The sequence below is a fragment of the Chionomys nivalis genome, chromosome 17 (assembly GCF_950005125.1).
Source record: "Chionomys nivalis chromosome 17, mChiNiv1.1, whole genome shotgun sequence".
Taxonomy (NCBI): domain Eukaryota; kingdom Metazoa; phylum Chordata; class Mammalia; order Rodentia; family Cricetidae; genus Chionomys; species Chionomys nivalis.
In genome coordinates, this window is record NC_080102.1 from 4,270,205 (window position 1) to 4,288,376 (window position 18,172).

General features: G+C 40.8%; 1 protein-coding gene across 4 annotated transcripts in view; it reads right to left on the reverse strand.

The window, feature by feature from the left end:
* Positions 1 to 18,172, reverse strand: part of Ubr5 (ubiquitin protein ligase E3 component n-recognin 5) — a 106,072-nt gene that overhangs the window by 8,364 nt on the left and 79,536 nt on the right. For all 4 annotated transcript variants that reach the window (XR_009058476.1, XM_057792178.1, XM_057792177.1 and 1 more), the window contains exons 41-53: positions 14,923 to 15,153; positions 14,219 to 14,292; positions 12,549 to 12,721; positions 12,352 to 12,465; positions 11,297 to 11,517; positions 10,182 to 10,302; positions 9,998 to 10,096; positions 7,610 to 7,853; positions 5,873 to 5,984; positions 5,021 to 5,165; positions 4,022 to 4,152; positions 1,902 to 1,962; positions 46 to 221 (exon numbers count right to left, since the gene is read on the reverse strand). Coding sequence is in view for 3 of the 4 variants with exons in the window: in XM_057792178.1 (XP_057648161.1) it covers positions 46 to 221; positions 1,902 to 1,962; positions 4,022 to 4,152; positions 5,021 to 5,165; positions 5,873 to 5,984; positions 7,610 to 7,853; positions 9,998 to 10,096; positions 10,182 to 10,302; positions 11,297 to 11,517; positions 12,352 to 12,465; positions 12,549 to 12,721; positions 14,219 to 14,292; positions 14,923 to 15,153 (1,902 nt within the window). In the remaining variant the exon portion in view is untranslated. The remainder of the gene's footprint in view (positions 1 to 45; positions 222 to 1,901; positions 1,963 to 4,021; positions 4,153 to 5,020; positions 5,166 to 5,872; positions 5,985 to 7,609; positions 7,854 to 9,997; positions 10,097 to 10,181; positions 10,303 to 11,296; positions 11,518 to 12,351; positions 12,466 to 12,548; positions 12,722 to 14,218; positions 14,293 to 14,922; positions 15,154 to 18,172) is intronic.

Below are 18,172 nucleotides of genomic sequence, written 5' to 3' on the forward strand. Positions count from 1 at the left end.
CCCTGGGTCCAGTCCCGATCCCAACAGTAAGGAAAGTTAGTTTACCTGCCAATGTTTCTGAAACAATTCAATCTTGCTTCTGTGTTTTTGCCAGGTCGTGGAGTATAAAATCCCCTCTTCCCAGGTTGGTAGAACAAAGGAGCATTGTCATCGCCATCGTCTGTGTCGTCCAAATCCATATCTACCACACTTCGACTAGAGCCATGGCGCTTTCGGTTTTCCTAATAACAAAGTATGTATATGAAATGGTTCTCTGAAATCATTCAAAGTAAAAGAAAAGCAGAACAGCATTCATATTTAAATACCTGTATAATAATATTAAAGGTAACTCTGAGCTATAACACACAAACCTTATATATGCTAAGTCTTAATATCTCCTAAAAAATAAAATCAGTTGGGACTGGGGTCTCAAATCGATTGGGACAATGTGTGCCTGGCAAGCACAAAGCCCTGGGTTCACCTTCATGGTAGCACATGCCTGTAATCCCAGCACTGGAAGGCTAAGACAGGAGGATCTCCTGTGTAAGCTCCGGATCAATTTGGGTTACAGTTAAACCCTACCTTCAAAACAAAAACCACTGTTTCACCTTAATGCCATGAAGGTACTTGCAGTAGCTAGAGAATTCTGGATTGACAGTTCGATACCATGGCCTATGAGTTTCAGATAAGAAGTCCACTGTTTTCAAATCACTGTTCCTTTTCTTTGATTACTTCAATGTGTCGGGACAGTTATAGAACAGTTTGCTCCAAATCTGCTGACCTTGAATTTGTGAGTCTCTATCTCAGAAAAACGTCATTTCCCCAGCACTTTTCTATCCAACCTTTCGCCTCCGCCTCCATGTCATCGGATCTTTCTCACATGGCCACATGCTCCGAGACGATACCTGAAAGTTGTTTCTACCTGCCATATTGTTATGGGTTTTTTTAAATTTGGGAGATTGTATTTCTACTCCAAAAACTTGTTTGGATCTCTTTTTTAAAGTTTATTTTTCCTATTGAGAACTTTATTACCATCTACAGGTTCCCTTCTGAGGAGAACTGGTCAGTCCTGTCTTGTTCTCTATATAGTGAGTAGCTTTTTGTGCTTTTTTTTTTTCTGAGCATGAGACTGTGACTCTAAGTTGTATTAAAAGTTGCATTAGAGGGACGAGGGGTTTTGACCAATTCTATTTCCCAACTGCTCACGATGCTGTGTCAGTGGGTCCTGCATGTGCAGGAGGGGTTCCCAAACTCCCCCCAAAAGCTTTTGCTGTCTTTCAGGTAAGACAGAACAAGGTTCAGCTTTACCCTCCTGCTGAAAAAGACAGCTACTTGTTAAGTCTTGATTTCTCCTTCCAATCTGTGTGCTACTATTTATTTGTTCAGAATTCACAGGTAGCTCCTTTTTTACATTTTGTACTAATTTTCTTTAACGTGACCAATGAAAGAGAGTCTATAGTGAGTGTGCTCCTCTCAGCGAGCAGACTAATATTATTAACAGAAGATTAATTACAAAATACAAGAAGAAAAAAAAAAACCACACCATACCTACAAAGTGTTAGGTTTTCTTTGCACCTTTGGCAACCAACAGCTTCTGGGAGGAGTGGCTCCTAAGATTCTACACTGCCTCCTCTTTCTTCTGCTATTCGGTCCCCTGGATCTCAACACTAAAGCTTAACTCAGTCTGTGTTAAACATAAACAGCCAAGTGACCAGTATTGTGTTAATATTTAATTCAATTTCATGATTCGATTCTGTATATTGCAACCACATACCTTTCTGTCTGTACTATAAATCATTCATTTTATTTACAAAGACTTCTCCTAAATCCTGCTTTATTTTTCTATTCTTTTTTTGTTGTTCTAATTGCTCATTAACACAGGTACTAAACAAACAAACAAACAAACAAACAAAATCCCTTACCTGTACCTTTTCCGAGGAATCTAATAATCCAAGATCCAAGATACTATCAGCGCCATTTTCCCTAAAAATAAATGAAACCCTTTTACATTCCATGGAGGTGAAATGTCTGAAATTTAGTATGAAAGTATCTATTCATATTTATTACACATTTAAAAACCATGGAATAGAGCTCGGGAGCATGCACTACAGAGCAAACTCAAGGCTAGTTCTCATGCTGCTGCCAAGACAGGCTTCAAAAACAGAACAACCAAACCACACCAACCAACCAACCAACCAACCAACCAAACAAACAAACAAACAAAACCAAAAAACTCCACTAGCTGCTACACATACAGTTCAAGACATGGCTAAGGCTTCCTGATGTAAGACAACATATACAGTCTTCATTGGGATGCTAAAACTTTAGCACAAAGCAAGAAATACAGAAAAACACTCAGAGCACAATTGCACCAGCAATCAAATTCTCTAGCATAAGTCTTATTTACCACTAGTAAATTCACTATTCAGGACATAAAACCAGATGTTAGTTTTGATCAACAGAAAATACTAAATTAGCAATGCTTACATATATTTATATAATCTTATTAAAAAATGCAACTTTCTTGTGGGCTAAGCTATTCTCGGCCTGCTCACAGCGCCAGAGATAGGGCAAAGAATTTTAAAAAACAAAAACAACAAACAAACAAACAAACAAACCATAATACATAAAAGTCCAGAGAGATGGATCAGAGGATAAGAGAACTGGCTGCTCTTCCAGAGGTCTGAGTGCAATTCTCAGCTCACAACCATCTATAATGAAATCTGGTGTCCTCTTCTGACCTAAAGGCATTTATGTAGGCAAAACACTGCACACATAATAGATAAATAAATACCTTGAGAGGTGGCCGTTGAGCTCTAGAGCTCAGCTACTTGTCTACACTTCTACAACCTAAGGTCCGGGATGGTCCCACAGTGGTGTGGGTTGAGTAAGAATGGCCCCCACAGGCTCAGATATTTGAATCTTAGTCATCAGGGGGTAGCACTATTCGAGAAGGATTAGGAGGTGTGGCCTTGTTGGAAGAAGCGGATCACTGGGGGTGGACCTTGAGGTTTCAAAAGTCCATACCAGGCCCAGTAGCTCTCGCTCTCTCCTGTGGATCAGGATTTAGAACTCTCAGTTCCTTCTCCACTACCATGTCTGCCCGAATGCTATCTTGCACCCTGCCATGATGCTAATGGATTAAACTAAACCTCTGAAACTGTAAGCCAGCCCCAAATAAATGTTTTCCTTTATAAAGAGTTGTCACAGTCACGGTGTCTCTTCACAGCAACAGAACAGTGAATGGATGTCTGAGGTTCATAGCATCATATAAATTTCATTAAAGTAACCCTTGCTTCAAACCGGCTGACAAGAGCAAGTCCATCTAATATGGCATCTTTCTGATATTTGTCATCTTGAGTAGATGGACTATTTGCTATTTTTAGATTTTATATTCAAACTAATATACTTTGCAGAAGGGAAAGAAAAAACTTGCACAAAATTTTAAGGTGAATGTGGAGCCATAACAGAAGTATTATACATAACACAAGAATGTAGGAGATTGAGTATAATGTGGTCTCTTACATGGGTACTCCCAATGGGGAATGGACTTCAGGGAACTTACAGATAAACTTCTAAACAAAACGGTTTCTAAGCCAGACACGGTTTCTAAGTCCCAGCACTCACAAGTCTGAGGCAGGAGGTTAGCTTTGTCTCAGGAACAGAACAAAACAATTCTAAACGTCAAATACCGTCTATGACCAAATAAAACATAAAAAACTCAGCTATTGCACTTAGGAATTATAAGATACTGCTTCAAAAAATAAACAATATTCTACTTTGTTTTTTCATTTTGATTTTTTTAGGTATGGGTGTTTTGTCTGCACGTGTATCTGTGCACCGAGCTAGAAGAAGTAATCTTAGACTCTGGAACGAGTGTAGCAGGCAGTTGTTAGTCCCCATGAGTCCTGGAACCCAAACCTGGATCCTCTGGAAGAACAACAGGTGCTTTATCCTCTAGTTTGTCATGCTTTTTAGCATGTGGTGAAAATACACAACGCCACTGTTTAAACTGAAACACTGTTCCTAGAGCACACATTACCGTCCATGTGCGATAATGAGCTCCATGGCCTCGTCGACTCTTGCCCTCAGAGAGTCTTCACTTGCTAGAAGGAGAAGCAGCTGCGCTGGCGATAATTCCAAAAGCATGCCCGTGATTTTACTTGCAAATGCCTATAAAAGATGAACAAATGTTACTTTAATAACCATCTGCCTATTAACAGTTACACTCAAGAGAAGGAAAAGAAATAAGCTCAAATAAAATTTCCTTGTGAACTAGTAAGGCTTTTTATGAACTGCAAGGTTAATCAGACACCTCAGACAGGGACCACACAGCCCACAAACTAACATAGTTTTGTTGGGGCTGGAATATTTGTATGACAGTCTCCCTGTATTTTTGAATTTCAAGTAAACATACATGCAATTTCTGTAACTTTTGTCTTCTTCAGAGAGCCCAAAACACCTTCATTTAATACAGAAAAGAAGAAGGAAAGGGAGGAGAAAGGTGTCTATTTTTGAAGGCTGACTTACTGCAAGAAATAGATTTGATTTTGTCTTATTAGTTTGGCGACATGTATTCACATAATACATAAAGAGCAAAAAAGAAAAAAAAATCAACACTAATGTACAAGTACAGAATTTTAATAAAACATTCAAATTGAAATCTTAAGCTGTTTTATCAGTAAAGGACTGCCATTTGTTTTAGTTACAGCTTGCTTACAGATCATATCTATTTCAAAAAGTAACAATTTATGTAAGTAAAAATGTAAATTCTTTAACACATAAAGAACTCCAATCGGGCCGAATGAACTAGTCTTGAACTAAGTTTTGTGGGAGAGAAGACCCCAGCAGAAGGGCTGCACAAGTTGTACTTCCACTCCTAAATCCCCATCACCGTGCAGCAGTGCTCGCGTGCTCAGTGCATCACTGAGCAGTGCTCAGCTGTGCGGCTGCTTAGACGCTGACAATTCGACAACAGTCACTGCAGAGCAAAGGGAAAAGCCTACACCTAGTCAACAGGAGGACAGTGCCCAGAACTCACAGGCTGCATGGCTTGGACTCGTGGATAGAGCCTCTCTCCCAGTGCCTGCCGATGAGCGGGCAGAGGGTCCGGATCATCACTCGGGTTCCCCTCAGAGGCAGGTCTGAAAGGCCTAGTGTCAATGGAAAGCTGTCTCCGGAAGTCTCTGTAAGGAAAGCAAGCTTCTGAGTCCATTTCCTTTGATGATCAAATCAAAATAGCAATAGAAAACCAGAGAACATGGACAGTGCCAACCAGGATAACAGGATGGTACAACGTCTAAAGATAACATATTTGAGAAATAAAGACGATCTATCTCGGTTTGTCACTAAAAATCTACATGTAACATATAATTTGATTTTAATGGAGCAGGACCAGACTCTAAGAAACTATCCATAATTCCTGGATATTTTAAACAAAAGTAAAATGTAACCCATTGCAATAAGAGAAAATTAAAAGTAATACAGTTTGTCACATTAAGAGTTAATTAAGGGCTGGAGAAATGGCTCAGCGATTAAGAGCACTGACTGCTCTTCTAGAGGACCCGGGTTCAATTCCCAGCACCCACATGGCAGCTCACAACTGTCTGAAAATCGAGTTCCGGGGGATCTGACACTTTCACACCAATGCACATAAAATATAGATAAATAAATCATAAAATTAAAAAAAAAGAGTTAATTAAACTAGGAAAGTAAAAACTGTGATGGAATGTCAATGGAATGCCAAACTTTGGTGACTAATATTAAATGTCCTGGGTGCTAAGGCAGACCCTTCACAGCCACTGATCACTGCTGCCAAGCCCACACTCATTTACACACCTTTATCCTACTTGTCTAAGATGCTAGTATTGAGTAAACATTAAACCCATCATACCTATCCCGGTCTCTCCGAGATCCTGCTCGCAAGCCACTACTCCTCCTCATTTCCCTTTCCCTTTCCCTTTCCCGATCTCTCTCTCCGCGGTTCCTCAATCTCTGCATTAAACCTAGAAAAAAAGAGGAAAGACAGCACACTGAAATAAGCACAAAAGGTGACAATCTTTACGTTCCAGTCAATGCTGAAATGGGAAGACGACAAGAAAGCATGGAGATCACTTCACTGCCAGTACCTCTCTCTTGGGCGTGTGCGGTGTGCTGCATGTCCATCCACATGCCTAGGCACATGCATCAGAGATGCCCACTGCTGCACATTTTTGATACAGGCTCTCACTGGAACCTGCCATTCCACAACATAAGCCCAAGCAAGTCACGCCCAACCTTGAATGTGCTAGGGATTTGAACTCAGGCCCTCCCGCTCTCAGAGTAAGAACTATTACTAGACTGCCTCTCCAGCTCCTTGGTGTGTGAGGTTACTGAGAGCTGCGTAGAACACAGTCCACTTTACTATCTGCAAACTGCTTTCCCTTGTCACGTCCAACTGGGCAACATCTCGAGCTGGACTGGCCCCACCGTACACAGTGCTGAGACTTCTGACAGTCGATCTGCTCCGTAAGGGCTGGGCGCACTGAAGACAGCAAGGACATGAGCTAGTAGAAAATTCTAATCCTGACCATGTTTTTTTTCTTTTATTCTTTTTAAAAATCATATTTGTATACTTGCTGTACCCCAGCAAATGGCATGCACATGGAATAGCTCGTGTGTGGAGGCCAGAGGACAACCCATAGCACTGGGCTCTGTCCTTCCATTACGTGGACCCCGGGGATCAAACTGTGGTCAGCAGGCTGGGCAGTGGGCACCTTTACACTATATCTCACCAGCCCTTCAGTATGGCTTCTTAATGATGTTTGATAAAGCTATTTCTAAAATGTTACGATTATCCAAGTCTCCTCATATCAGAAGTTAAACGGCAAACGTGATGATCAAAGGCTGAAGAGCCCCTTCCGTTTACCCTTTATTGTTTCTGCGGCCCAAGTGGTCTCCAAGGGGGTAGATTACAATGAGATACAGATGCAGCCTCAGTCATTTCTATGACCCCCTCTGACCTCATTACCATCCGCCCACTTAGAAGACTGGCAATCTTCTGACCACACTTGGCACACATTACCAATTCCCATTTCCTACAGATTTGTCAATTTTACAAAGCTTTAAATGTACCAACTGAAGGTTAGCCAAGAGTTCTAACCCAAGTGGTATGTTCATAATGAGCTTGCAATGCTCAAAAATGTTAATAAATGAAGCCCTATTTTTAAAAAGGAAAAAAATATCCCACTAAAATTAAAACACTAAAATTAAAAGCATAGTGACATAGTTGGTCTACATGTGGCCTCAAGCTCTTTACCTCACTGAAATTGGAGCATGCCTGTGAATCAATCTTAGAATAGCCTACTTGGAGAATTCCGTTTCTCTTCAAATAGCTATTAACACAAGGGTGAAAGAAATATTCCCACTCCCTCCCAGGATTTGTATAGTGCCACTTAAGAGTTCACAGCCTGTCACCTCCAAAACAGGTAACAACAGAGGCGAGAAGCTAGTGTGACCAGAAGCAAGAGCACACTGCCATAAAAAGCAAACTGTCAACTCAAGCAGTTCACACTCTAGAATCATCATGATTGCCACTGTTATGACAAACAAGAGTAGTAATTATGGTGCCTGACATCTGTAGAGTACTTACTTGTATGAGTACCTTTGTTGGCATTCTGGATACAATCTAGATTTGGCAACTTTTCATTTGATAAAAACGCTTGAGCAATGGCTGTGTAGAAACTTCGGGCTACGCCACTGCCCTCTCCTGGCTCATCCTTAAAGGTGACTTTAACTCTGTGGACAGCCATTGGCGTGGTGGCGCATCTGCGGCCAAAATGGTTGTTGAGCTGCCTCATGGTCTGCTGGATGAGAAGATCCCGATCTCGGTCCACCTAGTAAAATACACCAAATCATAAAGCAGTGCTAGAACCACAGGGTTTCTACCTAAAAACAGAATCTCACCTTTCCCTCAGTCTTTTAAATGCGACTACAAAGAAATCTGAGGTCTTAGAAGCTTTTACACCCTAAATATATCACTTTGTAAAGCAAAGACTGTCCTACATTATTAAGTCAGGCTAATGAAATTTAATTCCATCCAAATCCACTCTTTGGCACCAGAAGCCAGACGTGGTGGTGCACACTTTTAATTCTAGCACTCAGGAAGGCAGATCTCTGTGAATTCAAGGCCAGCCTGGTCTACAGTGCTAGGATAGCCAGGACCACACACACACACACCAAAAAAAACCTGCATCAGAAAAACAAAACAAATAAATGAAAAAAACGAACAACATCAAATACTGGAGACCATCAATACTATCATTTGGTACATAAGAGTAAGTCCCAGGTGGATCAGATAGGAACCTTTTCTCTTTTGAGATATCCTAGTATGTAACCCAGGCTAGCCCAGAATTTTATTCTATAGTCCAGGAGGACCTTAAACTAATGAACCTCCTACACTACTGATTCCCAAACACATGTAACTCCCTCAGTAACAGAAAATGTAAGTTTAAAAATGACATGCTGGGGAATGCCCAGCTGAAATAAAAAATTTTATTTTAAAAGTTGTCAGGCAAGGGTGGCACACACCTTTAATCCAGCACTTGGAAGGCAGAGGCAGTGGATCTCTCTAAGTCTGAGGCCAGCCTGGTCTACAGAGTGAGTTCCAGGACAGGCTCCAAAGCTAGAGAAACCCTGTCTCGAAAAACCTAAAAAGGAAACATCTTATTGGTGGTAGTGGTAGTAATGTCGTAGTTTTAAGACGTCTAAAATGTGGATAAAAACAGTCCACCAAAGGTGAGAAGCTGTCTATTCAGTCTGGAAAAAAGGACATCTTCAGTTTGAATGCAAAGTCTCAGTATGAATTTCACAGTAGTTTCTTAAAGGCCTAGAAATAACAACCACGCTAGCAGTGTACAGAACCTCAGACCAGAGCCCATTTCCAACCTTATAATAAGATTTCTTAAGAAATGGCCAAGGTAGGGCCTGTGGCAGGAAATGTACACGGCACACACTGGAAAGTAACAAGGAAGGTCATTTATTACAGATAATATTAGAAAGGGCTGAGGCACTAAAAATGACATAAAACTAGCCATCGAGCAGGGCGGTGGTGGGGCACGCCTTTAATCTCAGCACTTGGGAGGCAGAGGCAGGTGGATCTCTGTGAGTTTGAGGCCAGCTTAGCCTACAGAGCAAGTTCCAGGACAGAGATGGCCGTTAGCCAGAGAAACCCTGTCTTGAAAAAAATAAATGAACAAATAATAAAAAAAACAAAACAAAACAACAACAACAAACACCCTAGCCATCAAACAAACAAATTAAGCATCAATAAGAATAGTCTGAATGGAATTCAGAACACCAAGAGTTCTTGTTCATGTTTCTGTAATGAAGTGTGTGTACACATGTTCACATGTACAGGTATACTTGCCCAGACAAACACGTGAAAGCCAGAGGCCGACATCGGGTTTACTCCTCTATCATCTTCTACTTTATTTTCTGAGACGAGGCTCTCACTGATTTCAACAAGACTATTTGACCAATGAGCACCAAGAATCCTGTCTCTGTCTCCCCAGTCCTAGGATCAAAGGAATGGGACACCACCACACTTGGCTTTTGTGTGTGTGTGTGTGTGTGGTTTTTCAAGACATGTTTTTTGTTTTGTTGGTTTTATTTCCCCCCCTTTTGTAGTTTTGGAGCCTGTCCTGGAACTAGCTCTTGTAGATCAGGCTGGCCTCGAACTCACAGAGATCCGCCTTCCTCTGCCTCCCGATTAAAGGTGTGCTTCATGACCACCCCGCTCACACTTGGCTTAAGAGGGTACTAGAGATTGGAACTCAGGCTCTCATGCTAGGAAGAAGTTAGGAAACAAATCCCCAATGACAAGACAAACAAAAATTAGTACTCAGAATCTTGTAATCGTCATTTCTTTAAATTTTTAATTATAAGTGTGTATCAATCACTGAGCAATATTTATTATCTACATGTTTTAAGACTTCTGCAGTAGTATACTATGAACATCAGAAAATCTAAATACCTTTACCTCTAGTGATAAATCTCTTGATTGCTGGTTTCTCAGTTTTTCCATTTCTCTACGGAACTTTGATTCCTTCACCTCAAAACCACCCAATTCAGTTAAGATCTTAAAATAAAATAAACAGTAACAATTATTCACTGAAACATGTTCATATCATGCAGAAAAGAAATCAAGTACACAAACTACACACCGATCCAGGTTCTGCTCCAACATCTTCCATGAATACTCTGCCAAAGAGTTCTAAAGAAAGGCGCCAACGTCCCAGCAGCATGTCATGAGAAATGACCATCCCCATGAAACTACACTGTGGCCTGTGAGAAGTTAAAGAGACAGAGAAAGCCATTACATCAATTCCCCAAATTCAGACTTTTGGTCAATAGCAGTATCTTTCTTGGTCTTTTAATATTCTGCTGTCTTAAATAATTCAAACCATATTCTACTTAGTGAATGAAGGAGCCTTCCCCAGAGATGCGCGCTCCTGATGTGTACACACGTCACCCCATCAGGGCATCCTCTGCCTGCAACATTTCATTTACTTCCTCTCCTCAGTCCACCTCTACAACTTCCATTTGTTTTAGTGATGCTTAACCCAACACGGACAAAATTTAATATGGCCTCACGACAATATTTCCTAGTAATTTTTATCCCTCAGCACCATCTACTCCACACTGCACAGACGTAAACCACATTTTTAACATCTGTCCCTCTGAGACCTTTCTTTGATGTGGTTTTCTTTCATCCCTAAAGCTAACCTGCTAGCCTAACTCCCTCTTCCCTCATACCACAACTACTTAGTACAGAGATCACCCAATACCCTTTATGGTTGGTAGGAAATGACCATGCAGTGTGTCTTGTTCACTGACTAAGCATGCCTTATTTTATTAACTAGTTCACTAACTTGTAAGCAAAAACATTATCTTATACTTCTAGCATAAGCAACAGTATATGCTACCAACTTATTTAGTAAACGAACACCTACCTCTGTCAAAGATACCATTTGTGAGTCCAAATTAAATGTAAGTCATAAATCCTGAAAATTCTATTCTTTGTAGTATTTACATGGTTCCCTTATCTGAACTGCTGATTAAACATTAAGAAAACTGGCATCTTGGAAATTCAATAAATGAAAAAGAAGATCAATTCTAAATAAAGTCCAGAAAACTCAATAGTATTTATCTGATAGTAAATTAAGAAATCGCAAAAGAGTAACAATATTCATAAACTTACATATACAAACTTATAAAGGAGGAAACTCTAATAAAATAACAGAGCAGCAGTCAAGGGCGCTACTTCATCTCACCTCACCTGAATGATGTAAGGGGCGGCCCCTCGCTCTCAGTGAGTCCAATCTCTGCTAGCAAACTGCTTTTCAATTGCGCGGCTACATCATGAGCAGACGGCCCAGGCTTTGTGCTCTCAGCCTCCGCAGTCAGCACGCCCTGCTCCTCCCCTTCTTTCTTTTGCCGGTTTTGCATGTTCATTACATTTTTAAGATTGGCAGCATAAGACATTTTAGTTGGAAGAACCTATGAAATTTTAGGGTTAAAAGTTACATATGTTTTCAACATCACAGAGTCCCACAGAAATCCCAAGGGAAGTTAAACCGTGCCCGTCTAGAGCTTCCTCCACCGGTCTGTTCTCGTCAACCTAGCCCCTGGACAACTGCAAGTTCAGTGCACTACCCCAGTGCAGCCTAGAGAATTCTCAGAGCAATGTTTTGTAGTATCTGGCACCTATGTCTCCTATATATTTTTAATAATTTAATATTACATTTGCCTTTACCACTTGGTTATAAAAATCTATTCAGCTATATTTCATCTATGTTGTCTTTAAATATACCATTTTTTCATAGAAAAGCAGAATATAAATTTTACCTCAAGTCAGACATATATATCTCTGAAAACTAAATCTGTTGTGTAATTAGTGTTGTGATAACTGACATTCCCCCTTGAAAATTAAAATCTCCTCCAGCCTCATTTCTCACCTAAATGAAGTTTCCTTGGTTATAGAGACTGAGACAGTACCTGAGAGACAGACTTACTGAGGTGTCATTACTAATCATTACTACTGCTGCCTCATTTTTTTTTCTTGATTCAAGCAGTTCAGCACATCAAGAGGAATCTGAAGCTAAAATTACATATGCTCATCTGTATTAAATATACTCATGTGGAAACCTCAGTTTTTAACAGCATACACCAGTAATGCTCTGGACCAGACTATCCGATACAGACATAACAGAGCTATACGATGTGTGAACTGAGTGGTGAAATAAAATACTCTCAACTAAGGCACCTCTTCACATCTGGAAACTGGGGCAAAGTGCTAACCAACAAACACACTGTAAACTTTTACTGTCTTACCTCGAGGCAATTTCTGTCCATTGTAACTTCCACTAAGCACTTCCCACTCCCGGTAGATGACGAATAAAGACCCTGACTTGGGCGGCCAAACAAATCTTCCTTTCTAGCATTTGGCTGGAATTTTAATAAGACATATAATAGTTAGACTGAAAACTTCAAAATCAGCTATGAGCCAGCTTTAGACCTGTTTAGCTCACCTGCAACAAATGTGGCTGATCGGCCAAGGGTATGGCTTCAGCCAAAGGCACTTCAAATGGGTTTGGGGGTATACATCCAAGGAACGTCATAGAGTCAGAACGGCGGAAGAAAGGGTGGGTTTGGCCAGTTTCTGCAGGAAGAGACTCATCATCCTTATCATTCAAAGTAGCACCTAAACATTTTAAAAAAAGTGATTACAAAAGGTAACAGAAAATTAATTTGTCCGATCCAAAATGCTTGGTATATCTCTTTTAAAATATTAGTATACCAGAAAGCAAGTTAAGGGCTGGATTGAAAACAGAATCTTCTTGTGTGGCAGCCTTGGCTGTCCTAGAACTCACTATGTAGACCAGGCTGAGCTGCCTCTGTTTACCTCGGTATTGACATTAAAGACCTGTGAGATCACACCTAGCTTTTCCGGTATTTTTTTACAGTGACAATCCAAAATAACTGAAAGCATTATTTCACACAACAATAAAAATGCAAGAATAAATGTTCCACTCTGCGAACAGGCTTCTTACACCCTCTCCTTAGATCTAGAGAATGAAGCCAAAATCAGCTAGTTTCCTGACCACAGTCAGGACTCAACCTGAAGAGAGCAGGAGGCGATGAACAGAAGCTGAAGTCTGACTATTCACCTACCACGGTGAAACCAAGTAGGAGCTGCTGAGCAGTCTCTGTGCCCAGCCAACACAAGTCAGCACACTTGCAGGAGCTCTCCTGACAGAACCAAACTCTGACAGTGCCTACTAAGGCTGCAAATGGTGGATTATGGCTGGACTTTCAAAAGGACAGAGGAAAAAAAAACCCAACCAATCACCACAAACAACAAACAACAACCTCTACCCCCAATCCAACTGAGGCCAGTTATCTTTCCCTAAGCTAATAAAGTATTAGCTGGGAACAATAAACAGAAAACTGGACTGTTCACTTAAAACCTTTAACTCCCAACTAAAATGACAGAAAACTACAAGTTGGCTCTGTAACAGTGGTGTTGATCTTCCTAATGCTGCACCCTTTAATATCTGTGTTTTCCCCAATGATCTTAGGCGACTCATGTGAAAAGATCACTCATCCCCAAAGGGGCCATCACCCCAGATAGGCTGAGAACCACTGTTCTACAAGATCCTCCAATTTTGTGGCACTAAAACTTAAACTTCTTGCAGAATGGTGGTGGTGCATGCCTTTAATCCCAGCACTCAGATCTCTGTGAGCTCAAGGGTAGCCTGGCCTACAAGAGCTAGTTCCAGGAAAAGCTCCAAAGCTACAGAGAATCCCTGTCTCAAAAAACCAAAATAACCCAAAAGCAAAACTTCTCTTAGTTTCTGTTCAAGAATAATTTACATTTTCTTAACTAAATCTATTTTACAACAATATTAATAGAAAAAAATTAATATTTCCTAAGACTTAAAGTAATGATAAATATTAACTAAGAGAAAAGAAAAGGGGGAAAATCTAAAGAAGTACGGACTATTGAAAAATTCACATGAATTTGGTCCTCATTATAAACTATATACACAAGGATGTGTGAGAAAAAGGACAGAGAAGATAAATGCGACACAGAGAAGAAAAGAGATTTCCCACCCAGACAGAAAATAATGTGGTTTAAAGCCTGGAGGAACTACCGAGGCGGCCATTCTTAAGTGAGCAGTGACTTTCGAGCACTAACTTTGACTGGTGTCGTCATCATTCTCATGCTCTGAATCTTCATTGTCAATGCCCAGTTCCAGAAGTTCTCGCGTCCTATAAGAGAACAAAGCTGCTCATTTAAACTAAGTATTCACATGACATGAAAAAGAACAATGGCGAGGGGGATGGCAAGAAGACAACATTAAAACTGTCACTTGGGTATCTAACTCGTGTGCGGATGTTTGTCATAGCACACATGAAGTCAGAAAACAATCTGCAAGATTTATTCTCTCTTCTACCACACAGCACCCAAGAACTGAACTCAGTTCTTTAGCATCTGACACCTCACGCTGGAATCTAACTCCTGCCGTCTAACACAACTATATAGTTTCAGATGATGAGAAATGGTAAAATCATCTGCCTAATTCACTACAATAACAAAACAGGCTCACCAGGAGCCTGAATGAATGAATTCCACTACAGAAATACTGAGTGTCTACAAACTCTCCTCCAAAACACAACAAACTCCAGCAAGGTCCTCATCATTAAGTTTCACTTGATTCCTGGGTTTTCGTTTTGAGAGAAATAATGGCAGAACAGGAAGATAGAAGTCAAGTCCACTTTCCTACATGAAATACCTTTGTCCCCTTTTGTAGTACTGATCTTCCTCGTCCACATTGACTATTTAGAGACCACACCAAGTAAGTAGTTCTCAAACAAAACTCAAGGAAAGTATGGATGTACCTTTTCCGTTCCAGTTGAGGGGTGTCCAATGTTGTCTGTTGATTCATTGCTTTAATCCAATATATAAGGGCTTGGAAAACATATGCCACATGTTTTAATGAGCACACATCCAATACCGGAAGAACATCCGAATGTTCATCATTATGAGATCTCATTAAAGAAAGAGCATAATTGAGAAAATCTCCTCGAGCAGACATCATTCCCTGACGGGCGCTAAGCAATGTAGCACGTCTATAGAAACAACAACAAAAAAGAAGTTTGCAAAACCCACAAATATGAAATCTCATAAATATGAAAAAAAAAATGAAAACACTGGGCTGAAGTAATAGCTCATCAGTTAAGAGCACTTGCTACTGTTGTAGAAGACTTGGGTTCAGTTCCCAGCATCCACACAGGGATACACAACCACCCAGAACTCCATCCCAAGAGATCTGACACCGTCTTATTGCTTCCTCAGCTACCGTACATGTGCAAAACACTTCATAAACATGAAATATATTATTAAGGGAGAAAATAGAACTCTTTAGAAATACCACTGCTTATGAGTTATAGCTCTACACATCAGAGTCCCTACCAGTCTAAAGAGGCCTGAATTTGCCATTTCTAACAAGTGTCAGCTAAGGCCGATGGTGGAGTTCTAGAAACCACTCTGAGAAGCACGACCTGTGAGTTTTTGTCCACTTGATGTACGCTAGAGTCATGCAGGAAGGAGGAACCATCAAAAGGGCCCCATCAGATTAGCCTCCGTGCAAGCTGAAGGAGCAGTCTCTCATCGATGTTGACGTGGGAGGGTCTAAGGGCTGTGTCGACCTGAGGTGTTGTAAGAGAGCAGACTGCGCAAACCATAAGCAGCCGGTAGACAGCACTCTCCAAGGCTTCTGCATCAGTTCCCTCGCTGAGTGCCGACCCTGACTTCCCTTGATAATGGACTATAGGTGTAAGATAAAATAAACCCTCTCCTCTCTAAGGCATGGCCAGTGTGTTTTACTCCAGCAATAGAAAAGCAAACTAAAATATAGCCTAAAACTAACATCAACTGTTGGGACTGGTGACTCGTGCTATCCCATGCTTTGGGATGTGGGAGGCTGACAGATGGAGCGTAGAACAGGTCAGGGCTACAGAGCAAAGTGGATACCAGGCTGCTACATTGCAAAACTATCTTTCAATGAATGAAGAGACAAATAAACAAATGATACCCAAAACCACAAGCAGCAAATAAAAAAGTTAGGCAAACTGGACTTTTATCAAAATTAGAAACTTCTCAAGGGACACCAAGAAAGTGCGAAGGGACGCTGGAGAGATGGCTCAGAAGAGCACTTGCTGCTCTTCCAGGTGACCCAAATTTGGATCCCAGCACCCAACTAAGGAACACATAACTGCCATTCAGCCCAGCTCCAAAGGATCTGATGCTCACCTCTCAATTAAAGATGTTCCCTCACACATTAAAAAGAGAAGAAAAAAAAGTGAAGAGGGATTAAACCTTCGAAAACATTGCTTGATAAGGAATTCTTATCCAAAATATATAAACTCTTAACTAAATAAAAACTTTAAAAAAACCTATTTTCAGCTGTGGAAAAGAGTCAAGCAGACACAGGGCCAACTGCCAAATCGCACATGAAAAATATATTACAACATCTTTAGCAAATAAATCAAAACCTCAAAGAACTCAGATGGGTAATTGAGATGTCCCCAGCCCTCAGGTGTGAGGACTGTATATTACACCCACTAGGGTGGCTACAATCAAAGAGACACAGAGAAAACTATAGGCATGAGCTAGGTGATCTAGACCTATAACCCTAGCACATTCAAGGCAGATGCAGGAAGAACAAAAGTTTGGGGATAGAAAGAGACACAGAGAAACTAACGCTTTCTCTAACACTGCTGGTTCAGTATTTTCCTCTCAGGAAACAGTCTGGTGTCTCAGAATGTTAAACATGTAGTATATTACCATATTACCTAGCGATTTTACAACTAGATAAAACACCACACGCCCACACAAGCGTCTATGGAGAGATGAAGCATCACGCACAACAATGAAAAGGCAGAAGAAATACTCCAAATGTCAACTGATGGATGGTTAACAAAATGTCAGAATATTTTTAAGTTATTGATACATGGTTGAGCCAAAACACCATCATGTTCAGTGACAGAAGCCAGTTCTAAAAGACCACGTATTGATGATGTAACAATGGTTGAGATTAGGGAGAGGTGCACACAATGCTGACACTGATCAAGATCCCACATCAGAATCCAGGGTGTTGTCTTTTAAAAGTATTTTATGTATGTGACTGTTTTGCATGCCAATAGGACTGCACCATGTGGGTTGGTATACTGCCCAAGGAGGCCTGAAGAGGGTGTCTGATCTCTGGGAACTATAGTTACAGTGATTATGAGCTGCCACGTGTGATCTAGAAACTGAATCCAGGTCCTCTGCAAACCAGTGTTTTTAACCACTGAGCCCACTCCCCAGCCACAGAATACTGTGTTCTTTTAGAGCAACTGACTACAGCCCCCAAAAGACAAGAACTTGTCCTTCTGTGGAGCAGAGCTCGTAGAACAGAAGATCTGCTGCCAATCAAATATCTCTCTAGTACTCTACTAACCAGCCCATCAAATAAATTTGTTCTCAACTCCCAAATGCTCAAAGGCAAGTATGTGAATTCTATTTCTAACTATTTCTGATTTCCCTATGAAGAAATTACTTCCTATTTCCTTATTTTATTTTATTTATTTATTTTATTGGTTTTTTTCGAGACAGAGTTTCTCTGTAGTTTTGGAGCCTGTCCTGGAACTAGCTCTTGTAGACCAGGCTGGTCTCGAACTCACAGAGATCCGCCTGCCTCTGCCTCCCAAGTGCTGGGATTAAAGGCGTGCGCCACCACCGCCCGGCCTATTTCCTTATTTTAGAATCAAGTATAAAATATAGAGCCTGGCCCGGCCTGCCTCAATAATTATTTGTATCCCAGCGTTTCCGCTCTCTCGTGCCCCCCACATCTTTGTTCTCTCTCACTATTTTAACTGCCAGCAACAACAAGAGCCAAATCCCCAGATCCATCCTCTTCACTGATGACTTCAATGCTGAGGTAACTGCTAGTCCTGAAAAGTGCTAACTTATAATTGAACAGGATAAGGGAGAGAGGGGAGAAATGTGTGCTGTGAAACCAAAGCGCAATACTGACACTCACACACTTTCCCTCCTAAGTACAAACTGCTTTGAGCTTAGTCCTGGTCGAAACCAAGTCTTTCCAGA